This window comes from Liolophura sinensis, chromosome 1 (genome assembly GCF_032854445.1).
Source record: "Liolophura sinensis isolate JHLJ2023 chromosome 1, CUHK_Ljap_v2, whole genome shotgun sequence".
In the NCBI taxonomy this organism is placed as follows: domain Eukaryota; kingdom Metazoa; phylum Mollusca; class Polyplacophora; order Chitonida; family Chitonidae; genus Liolophura; species Liolophura sinensis.
The window spans coordinates 67,307,729-67,319,678 of NC_088295.1; the positions used below are offsets into that span (position 1 = coordinate 67,307,729).

Here is an 11,950-nt window from a genome sequence, read left to right on the forward strand (position 1 = left end):
TGCACGCAGTAACACAACCTACACTGCTATGTCTGCAAACAGATTACATTGCTTAAATTTCCTAACATCATTTTCTTGCCGTTGAAACCGAGCTTTTGGACTTTAAAAATAATGGAGTAGAAAAGAGTTCTATCTTCATTTTCCTGGCAAGAATATGGACTTCCAACATATTCCTTTGTAGAGGTTGTGTTGTTACGTGTAACGCTTAATAAAGGGTAGATTTTAGACGTAAATGTGGAGTGATAACAATATTTCCGCACAGGAGTTCGCTGGCTCGAGCGGTTAAAACACTGGCTCACCGGGACTGATGAGGAACAGGCGCTATTACTTTGGCTGTGGCTTTAGTCAGGATGTTTGTAATGTGCCCAGGGAAGGGCGGTGTTTTATTCCCGGATCTCCGGTTTCCTCCATTCATAAGCCTGATCGTCGTTATATCACTGAGTGAAAAAATCTTGAGCACTGCGTTCAACACAAATCAAATAAACCAATGATTCATGTCTCGACATTTTACTTGACTTTCACTTCGTTAGTTCCAGTAAGTACAGTTTTTGTAGGACGTTTTAACCCTAATACAAAGTTTCCCTTTTAGATGGGATCTTTTGATTTTGCTGTCGTGGACTTCTCCATACTGAACATAGCAGATGTTAGGGGAAGCGAAGTGCCTCTGTTACGGGAATGTGATCAGCTGACGGCATTGGCTGATGAAGTCATGGCGGCTTTAAAGGAATTTGGCATTTGCTACCTAAAGAATCATGGTATATCCCCCGAAAAGGTTGGATTTTTTGTTCTATGTAATTTTTTGTTTAATATCAATTTCTGTTCGGTCATACTGGCAGTAATAAAAGTGGCCTGTAATTACGGCCTTAGCACATTTGTATTATTTACCTCCCAAAGAAACGTGTACTATTATTATAATTATATTAAATATACATATATGTACATATTTCATATTCTATAGTGGAAGTTTATCCAACTTTTCAACCATTACAGTCTTTAAGAACTAACTGTAATTGACAAGAGCGTAATTTTAGCCTTAAAACACAGGCATTGGTCTAATATGTTTACAATAGTTTAATGATGGAGACAAGGTGTCCTTCATCTAATGGTATGAAAGATTACGCCATTAGTTACTGGCAAATGGGCTCTCTCTGATTCCTCTGTTGTTATCAAGTAACAGACGAAGTGAAAAAAGCGGTAGTATCAAATGCTTTTAACAAATCAGGTCGCTTGGTCAAATCAAGAACTCGCTGGTTTGGCTTGCTCTTTAAATTTTGTCATGAACAATCTCGATTCCTCCACCCATAAACCTGACTTTCGTCAAATGAATTAAACATTTTTGAGCACGGCGTTAAGTAACAATACAATAAAAATTTTAAAAATCAATAAATCAGTGAATCGATAAACTGAAATCATTTTACGGCACATCTTAAAGAACATTAATAAAAATAATGTGAGACTAATTGCGTAAATATGAGTTTAAAATATTCCTCTTTTCTTTTGAAGACAAAGACACTCTTTGACCTTACCCGGGAAGTATTCGCACTTCCGACGGAAGTGAAGATGCGCATGTCCCGACGACTGGATGCTCTTTACCATGGGTATTGTACTAGAGAGATAGAAAGGTGAGGGTTCAGTTAATAGTAGTTCTGAATCTGCGAATAGTCTGGCGTGGTTTACAGAATGTGCCGAGCGATTAAGGGCCAAGGGTCAGTTTCACAAAGTGCACTTAGTTCTAGTAAGCCCTTAACTATCATGACAACGTATGTTGTAGAGATATAAAGTACACTTAGCTGTGGGCTACTTATCACTAAGTACTCTTCATGAAACCGGCCCAGTCGTCAACATACATTCTGTCGCCACGCAGCTCTGCAGGTTCTCGGTTCCAACAGCAGTAAAGGTGAAAGTTATCAAATCTTCTAATGACAACCCACATAAAGCTGCCAATTAAAATATATACACAACAACAGCTTCAGGTTCATAGAAAATTAAATACTCAGACACCTACTTTAAACACATATCATTTTCCGGTGTTCGTTACACAATAAAAAAAAGTGGCGGTAAGTAACCCGTTATCTATCTATCTACTTATGCATTTGATTGCTGTTTTACGCCGTACTCAAGAGTATTTCGCCTATTCGACGACGGTCAGCATTATAGTGGGAGGAAACCGGACAAAACCTGGGGGAAATCCACGGCCATGAGCTGGTTGTTGGCTCGTATGGCCGGAGAGAAAGCCAGCATGAGCTTTCACAGCGACCGAGGCTCCTGGGTCATTGCGCTAATACCTCTGCCCTGGATGCCATAAAATGATGCCCTTGTACCCAACACGGTTCAAGACAAACGTTGTTGAGTGGGTTGGCCGATAAATGAATTATTTCAGTAGCCAGCTCTGACAGAAAACAGGTCACTGGTGTGCAGAGTAGTGAGAGAACTACATGTTTTAAAATGTCCACAAGACTCTTAAGATATGTCAGAATCCGTGGTATCCGTTTCCATGAATTTTGATAATTTCATAGCAGAAAATGGTTTACCCTTTATACGAAACAGCATTTATGGAAAAAACATAACGCAAAACAGAAAGTACGCTAAATAAGTACTAGGAAGTGTCCAATGGAAAGACTTGATTCTTACATTTAAACACCTTGTCCCGTGTTACATGTCCCGTGTTAAACACCTTGTCCCGTGTTACATGTGCATTAAAATGCGATAAACACCCAAAGCATACATATACAAGCATTAAAATGAGCATTAGTTATAACATGCTAGTCAGTTAGGAATATAACATGCATTTCTTATTGCCTAAGCTGTATGTGACCGCCTGGTTACTCACCGATATGATAAGTATTTATCTATCAATACGAGGAACATATCAGTCGATAATCTGTGGTTATTTCCTTTGCAGATAACTGCTTTTATCTACCTCACGTGCAAACCTTTTCAGATAATAACTGCTTTTTTCTACCTCACGTGCTCCACACTTAGTTCGCATATGTCATACTAGTGTTTTAAGCGTTGGTCTTGGCGACCGATAACAGCCCCTGACAGCTAAAGGAACGTTAATAATGGTATATCCTAAAACATTCAGCATGTATTGAGCTCCGATGGTGCCTATAATACATGTTAATCAAAATGGGGATGAGATGGGGTCTTCAATCATTGATGCATATTAGCATACCGTAAACTACCAAATTCTCCATTTAACTGATTGTACATTGGAATGAGCCAGGGGGAAGTCACGGCCACCCGCAGGCAGGTTACTGGCAAACGCTTCCCACGTAAGACCAGAGGGGAAGTCTCTCAATACACGAGCTGAACTCACAGCCACGGCATCAGTGAGAGGTTCCCAAGTCAATATGTCGTACCAGCAAGTTAACCACTTGGTCAAGGACTCCTCGTTGTGTATATATATAAAGCACAATAACTCGAGATAGGTGTTCCATTGTTGAGTTTGTATGCGTAAATTTCGAAATCGCGACTTGCGCACTGGAGCTGGGATTAAGATAGTCTATCTTAATCCCAGATTAGAGTACTGGTACTGAGAGCTTAACCCGACTAACTTGACATTCAGGGCCATAGGCTAAAGGTCAATGAACCAATAAAGTTGTTTAATAACGGAAATCTAATGACAGATGTAATGTAATGTTGTATAGCGCCATCAGCGTCAGTTTTATTGAGGACGAAATCCTGTTATTTCACCTTCACACTTATGGTCATGTGTGTGCAAGTTATGTAAGCTGTGCTTCTTCATTTGAGCAGGCCAAAAGACGTGACCTCTGTGGAAAGGTACGAGACTTTTATGACGTGCCCTCGACAAGCCTTTGTAAGTACAGTGACATATAAAATGCCAACAAAACCAATATTCCGCGTATGAAATAATAAAACAAGTTATTTTCAAGTATCACCATCCATGCTATTCCCTTTTTCGGTAAGGCCTAATCAGTGGAATCGCACACCGTTCCAAACTGTAGGGACATTTTCATGTACCATTTCAAATCTTCTTGTCTTATATACAAAAATATCACATTGAAGATTAAATTGCCCAATTATTCATCTGTCATTTATCTATTATCAGAGATCAATTTATTACCTTTATATTATTATGTTGTTTTCACATGCCTATAAATAAATATACATTGTATTCGTTTGCCTAAAATGAAAGGTACACGTCTGATGAAATTGTTGTGTAGTGGGTTTAAGGTTATAAATATTCATTTATTTATTTATTTATTCTGTTGACGTGGTATACAGTGGTTTACATTTTGTTTCGTTGATCATCTCCTCCAGGCCTGGCCGGACGAGGTGCCTGCTTTTAAACCGGCATCCTTGGACGTGTTCTATGAGTTCGAGGAGTTGTCTTTTCGTGTCTTTGATGTTTTGGCAGTTGGCCTCGGCCTGCAGGTAACACATCTTCAAATTGAGGTTACAATGCATATGTTTTTTAAAATTCTTGAAGACAAAGAAAACACTAAAGTGATGAAAGTACCAGATGAAAGATCTGATCAAGATTTATTCGGAGAAAGCGTGCATATGTAGGCCTATACACATTTGGATTGGTGAAATCTAGCGGTCCATGAGTGTTCAGTGGCAAAATCCTGATGTGACGTCACTGGTCCCAATAAGTCAGAAAAGGTGAACGTAGAACCAGACGTTTCAAATACATGTACGTTTTACTAGGTTGTACAAATTCAAAAAAAAAAATTTTCTGTACAGAGTTATCTGACATATATTCCACATATATTCTGACATATGTTTTCTTTGCCTTTAAAATACTTATGTGAAGCCAAATGTTTGAAAATCAAGTTAACATGAAATCCGAAATGTAAATCGATTACCCAAATTCACATGTTCGTACATGTATGTTCCAAAGCAGGTTATAGGTTACGAGTGATATCTTGTGTTTAGGTTTTAATCACTATCGCGGTTTTGAACCTTTCTTTTTCAGGATCGTGGATTTTTAAGACGAAGCCACATGGAAGACAGTGGGGATCTGAGAAATTCTCTCTATCACAGTTATCCCGATGATTTCGGTAGGTAAAGGATTCTATTCCATCTTACCCCGATGAATTCGGTAGGTAAAGGATTTTATTCCATCTCACCCCGATGATTTCGGTAGGTAAAGGATTTTATTCCATCTCACCCCGATGATTTCGATAGGTAAAGGATTCTATTCCATCTTACCCCGATGATTTCGATAGGTAAAGGATTCTATTCCATCTTACCCCGATGATTTCGATAGGTAAAGGATTCTATTCCATCTTACCCCGATGATTTCGATAGGTAAAGGATTCTGTTCCATCTTACCCCGATGATTTGGGTAGGTAAAGGATTCTGTTCCATCTTACCCCGATGATTTCGATAGGTAAAGGATTCTGTTCCATCTTACCCCGATGATTTCGATAGGTAAAGGATTCTATTCCATCTTACCCGATGATTTCGGTAGGTAAAGGACTCTATTCCATCTTACCCCGATGATTTGGGTAGGTAAAGGATTCTGTTCCATCTTACCCCGATGATTTCGGTAGGTAAAGGATTCAATTCCATCTTACCCGATGATTTCGGTAGGTAAAGGATTCTATTCCATCTTACTGGATGATTTCGGTAGATAAAGGATTCTATTCCATCTTACCCCGATGATTTCGGTAGGTAAAGGATTTTATTCCATCTTACCTCGATGATTTGGGTAGGTAAAGGATTTTATTCATATTAATCTCACATACTCTGTGATGTAACACTGTTATACACTGAAGTCGGGGATAGGTTGTGCCTATGTGTTCATCCATGCAAAGTTGAAGAATGAAAAGATAGAAACACAATTTTAAGGTAAATTTTTGTAAAAACAATGCATGCGGGAGTAGTAAGAAAAACAACGCTTGCGCACTAAATCGAGATCGGGTTGCATCTGTGCGTCGATCCAAAATATTGTAAAAAAAACCAAATCTGCGGTGATCTGTCGTTGTTACAGGCTTATGTCTATTTTATGTTTCTTCCTTTGATCAGTTCCAAAACCGCAACAAGTCCGATACATGGAACATTATGACGTTGGAACTGTGTCATTTGTTTACCAACGTGACGTTGGAGGACTAGAGGTAAATGACATATTAAAGACAACCTTCCAAGTATCTCAACATAATTTTTTTTCCAATTTGACCAGCTATGAACCATCATGTCGGATCCTTTCTTAAGTGATTATCTATGTTATTCAAGAGATATGAATATAAAAGATACTGAAAATGAAGCAATGAGAATATGTTGTGAGAACATGACTATAACGTAACTATATGTTTAAATAACATATTTGTATTCACTGGAGGATTTTATAAGATCGCCCTTGAAGTATTCAACACAACCCACATATCTTATACAATATATTAGTGCAGCACAATGATTCCGGAACTTCTCACCAGTGCTGTCGACGTGAGTTCAAATCCAGCTCATACTGTATAGCTTCCTCACAGGAAGGTCCTTAACAACCCACGAATGCTCGTGTTTTTCCTCCGTGCCCTATCCGGTTTCCTCCCAGGGTAATGCTGGTCGCTGTCATGCAAGTGAAATATTATTGAGTACGGCGTAAAAAGCCAATGAAATACATGGATAAATCAGTATGTTAGATTTAATTTGTTTAAGATGGGATAGCACTGTCTATGATCATCTGTCATCTGAGAAGCATTTCTGGGTTCCTGTAAAGATCTTGCCACGCAGATTTTATTGAATGTGCGTAACCATTACGTGAATGGCTTTTAATCATAAGTCAGATAAAACATCATACATCCTACAGGTTGTATATGTGGGCATGTGTCAAGGTGCAGAAAAACAGGCGCATTTTGAGTATACTACTGTGTGCATGGAAACCTGTTTTAACAAATGAATTGGTTGGCCAGGCTGCGACAAGCACGCGACAGCAGATTATAGTTACAATGTAACTACGAATATATCAGTATAACTCACCATAGGCGTTATACTCGTTGCCCTTTGAGTACGAATGCCTCAATACATTTCAGCTATCATGCCGTCTTGGCTACTTCTACCTAGAAATACCCCATAACATTCCAGTTACAGTATCATGATTTGTTCAGTTGCCTTCCGACTACGAGTACCTCTTCAGGCACAAATTACCCCACGCTGGTATAGCCACATTGCTCCCCCCCCCCCTTATTACTTGCTGAACATCTTACCACATATCATATTGTCGTAACTACTTTGGTTTAGCTGACCTCACAGGTTTTCCTCTTTCCAAACTCTGTAAACTTGACTTCTGTCCATTGAGCGAAATAGTAATATAGTTTGGAGTAAAGAATAAAGTCCTACCTTTCTTCATTAACACAAACCAGAGAAAAGACTAGAAATTCCCTACCCACCTTACAAATAAAACTCAGAAACACAACTTGAATTAGTGTATGAGTTAAGAAATAACACTGATATTTTTTTATTCCAGGATGTAAACTTTGCCACGATAAGGTTTTTTGGGGGGGTTTTTTCGCCAACAATTTTAAACTCCAACATTGTTTCTCTTGAAAGATTTGTTTTTGATCCACAATCTTTTTTCCATGCAAGTTATTCTCGTTCATCGTTATTTTTCCTCCAAGAATTATTTTTTACCTCCACCGTTCACATGATCACTTCAAGACTCATATGAATGGCCATGGATGAAAATAACAAGTCTTCCACTAATAAAGAATCTTTGAATTAGTAATCATTTAACTTGAAACTAATTTTAGATCAAAAAAATTAATATTTCATAAAAGAAGTAAAATAAACGAAAAAAGAAACTTATTGGGGTAAAATCCAGCCTTGGTGGGTTTTTTTTACACTTTAGTATTCCATACTTTCATCAGTATAGTGATGGAGCTGTATATGCAAGCTATATAAACCCCTTTTTGTTTACCGCAAGATTCAAACGAAATCCGGAAAGTGGATTGGCGTCCCATGCATCCCTGGCACAGTGCTTCTGTTAACTGGTAAACTCATGGAAAGATGGACGAGTGATAGGCTCAAAGCTGTGGTGAGATTTTTTTTCTTTGTCATTTAATGTCAATTCAATTTAATGCCGATTCAATTAAGTGCAAGTAACAAACGAAAAAACTAAATATTCTCTATTTACCTAAAACAGTAACTGAAAGAAAGCAGCATTTGCATCAACATCTAACACTATAAATAATTAACTAACGTTTATATGAACAATCTTCATAGTTTTGTATTTTGTTCACTATAGTGGGAATATTTTTGTGACATTTCAATCTAGGGAGCTCAGGCTTTCTTAGACCACTCCGAAAGCCCAATTCAGTTCATTTGGTTTATATTATTCGAAAAGGACCTGGTATTATAAGGCAGGAAAATCGGCCTCAGTGCAAAAAATTGTGACCCTCTAAAAGCGAAGCTGACTATAGCTGTAATTCACAGCTGTTGGTACCTTCGTAAGGCCAATTCGGTTTTCAGTTCCGTACAAATCCTCTTTTCCTGCTATATGACAAACGTGCGATTTATAAACCTCTCAAAATATCCACTGAAGCGAGTCTATATCCGTGTATGGCGATATAGATCATAAAATCGAAAAATTGTAGCCCATGGTCTAGTCACACCGAAACACATCTTCGATTTAGACACTGTAAAGTGGGGCACAAAAACTGCATCCCACATGTAACTTGCTGAAAAATAAATATATAACAAATGTAACTTTCAGCATTATAATTCCAGTACATATTACACATACTGTAGCATGGCAAGGTAGTGATAGGCGACCACATGTGCTCTCAAGCAGGATTCACGTATGATTTCGGTGTAGTTGCTACACGTTACTCATGAGCATACCTAACAGTTATTGATTCTGATTCCTGAAAACACGTATTTAACACAAGTTATATCTTTATTCACACACAAAAAATGTTTCCAGTGAAAAAGAAATGAACAACTGAGATTCTAACTCTTTCTCTAAGTGCTACGTATTCTCCACACTGACATTGTTAGTTCACTATTTCATGAAAGATGCCTTTCATATCTCGTCAGAAATTCGTATTTTGAACTTTGTATAGCTTATGCTTTACATATGAGGGCAAACGTTAACCAACACGAAACTTTGAGAGCACGTACCAATTCATACGTGAAGGTTTCATTTAAAATGTTTTTGGTTAACGTCTATCTGCATACATTAAATTAAAATCACAGTGCCTCGGGTTATTACTAAACAATCACCTCCTCTATTACTATATAACTTCACGTTAGCGCTTAGCGCTTGGACTGAGTTTTAGTACTTCTGCTTCAGAAATTTACAGAATTATTCTACATGGGGTTTTGAAATTTGCACTTTCTTATAGTTCTTAGTCTTAATGCACTTTATCCGCCTAACCGTACCAGTCTTTTCTTTGATAAGACTAACTATGTTTATCTCGATGTGTTATATTACATTCCAACACTCCTTCCAGTTCCATCGGGTTGCTATCCCAGAGGACCAGGCTTCAAGACGCAAAGATAGACAGTCGCTATCGTTTTTCCCGCTTACGGCCGATGATTTTGAGTTCCGTTGCTTGGATGGGTCCAATAAATACGACCCCATCACTCTGAGAGATTACTGCGCAAAAAATATATTGAAAGGAGAATATGTCGACGTCTAGCATCACCTAAATACACTGGGCTGAGCGACATTCAGACTACAGGATGTCGCCATTTTCGTTATACATAATGGACGTAACAATTAGACAATTACAGTTTTGCTTGTTTACACAACCGGATAATGCTCGGAAAAACGGAAATTATTGTGAAAGTGATTTTCAGTTTCTAACAAAAAACGATCTTAAAATTAAACTTCACTGCGAAATCATGTTTGTTTTGAAAATGGCAATATCTTGTGCGTGTCTTTTTGTAACTTACTTTTGTTATGCATGTCTTGGACTCATCTCGCCCTTCGAGAACACCAGAATGACACCTCTACAATATTCTGGCAAAGGTTTAACCAGAGCGTGGCCTGCGACTTCATTAAGGAGCCCTAAAAAGTGACATGGTTAGAAAAAAATAGAAATAAACACACACACAGACAACTTTCAAAGTGTCAATTATGTTTTTAATAACAGTATAATTGATTAGTAGAATGCATAAGTAAGTTGTGCGCACGATTTAATAAAGACCTTTTAATAAACTTTAAAAGCTGTGTTTTTTTTTTCTATGTACAATTTTTTTCCTACAATGCTACTGTTACGGCTTTATTCATCTCTTCAGATGAGAATCATATGACAAGCTATGTGCACACGAGAAAATCATCGCCGGTTGGCTGTGTTCACGTCACAGATCTAGGAAATCCCCTGAACCAAAATAGCTAAACACTGTACTCTGCCCTGAATATATGAAAATGGTTTATTCCCTTATGTTGGCGAGAAAGCCAGTTTATTACCTGACTAAATTTTAACCACATTTGCAAAGCATTAAGTAACACTAACCAAACTGACACCGAAGGCTAACAACGTGAGGGCACCTGGAACGTGAAACGATTTTCTTCTTTCATATAATTTATTTATTAATTTATTTGAATATTGTTTAACGCCATATTCAAGAATTTGCATTGACAAAAATCAGCACATGTGTGCAGCCCGTTTACAGATGTGTGTCTTGGTATCTTTTGCATCCCCCAGGGCTTTGTTCCCTTTGACCATCTATACATTCCGACTGTAACGCTTCAACAACATATACAATCATGCACTACAAAGCGCAAGATCCATAACATTGTTCACCAAATGATGTTCTAAATATCTCACAACAAAACCATGAACACAACGAAATACCATGGTCATACAAATCCTCAATAACATAAATATAATGTTTCTGAACTTTACATATTTTTCTTCGGTAATTTCGATTATCTTATCTTCTACAAACTCTTTACACAAGGACAGCTGATATGAACAGTCACAGACTCCACACATGCTTGGAATAACTGGAAACATGATCTGCTTCAAACACAACCTCTGCAACAGCCACTTGATGTGAGATGTAGAAATAAAATGCGCCTGTAAGGTGTAGATGGTAAATGCGGCTGGAGTAGTGGTGCGATAGCGTTGCAAAACAGGCTCCAGGGCGTGTGCTCCAAGCTTCAGGATGGTTAATGCGCCTGGTGTAGTTGTTCGATAGGTTTGTAAAATAGGCCCCAGGGCGTGTATTACAAGTTATTTATTTATTTGATTGGTGTTTTACGCCGTACTCAAGAATATTTCATTATTTATACGACGTCGGCCAGCATTATGGTGGGAGGAAACCGGGCAGAGCCTGAGGAAAACCCAAAGCCATCCGCAGGTTGCTGCACGACCTTCCCAGGCCGGAGAGGAAGCCAACATGAGCTGGACTTGAACTCACAGCGACCGCATTGGTGAGAGGCTCCTCTGACCAATGCGGTCATTACGCTGCGCTAGCGTGCTAACCAACTGAACCACGGAGGCCCCATGTACTACAAGTTTCAGGCTGGGATTCGGATTAGAGGTTTATATACCCTTAGAGAATCTGGCTTGACAGTACGAAAACAAGCTTCAGCCAAATTCAGCTAAACTGTTCTGTGAGAATATTCTGAATTTACAAACACCGTATATCTTAATCCCAGGTCGTATTTAACAATTTTACAATCATATGACGACGAGGAGTGTGTGTTCATATATTGTGTCTTCTCATGGCAGGGCGTATCCATGCCGCCAAAGCACTGAAGCGTCATGGCGAAAAACCTGACATTATACCCGACTCAGTAACATAATATTGACACCAGGCCAGTAAGTCCTGTTCCCGTGCTCTAACCTCTCAGTGCTGAGTGCCAAGCCAAGTATCAACAAGCACCATTTTTAAAGCTTTTGATATGACCCGATCCGGGTTTGATCTCAGAGGCGGATCTCAAAAACCGTTAGTCCACCGAAGTTACCCTTTAGAATCGAATTTCTTAGTTCAATACAATGTGTTTTAGCATTAACATGCATGCAGTATGAAC

At 38.5% G+C, this 11,950-nt stretch overlaps 1 protein-coding gene across 1 annotated transcript; it reads left to right on the forward strand.

The window, feature by feature from the left end:
- Window positions 1-709: 709 nt before the first annotated feature.
- On the forward strand, window positions 710-9,605 carry LOC135463492 (uncharacterized). The gene is made up of 8 exons (XM_064740753.1): window positions 710-772; window positions 1,504-1,622; window positions 3,757-3,820; window positions 4,285-4,398; window positions 4,943-5,027; window positions 5,998-6,086; window positions 7,889-7,999; window positions 9,417-9,605. The coding sequence occupies exons 1-8, from the start codon at window positions 710-712 to the stop codon at window positions 9,603-9,605; spliced, it is 834 nt and encodes a 277-aa protein (XP_064596823.1).
- The last annotated feature ends 2,345 nt before the right edge of the window (window positions 9,606-11,950 follow it).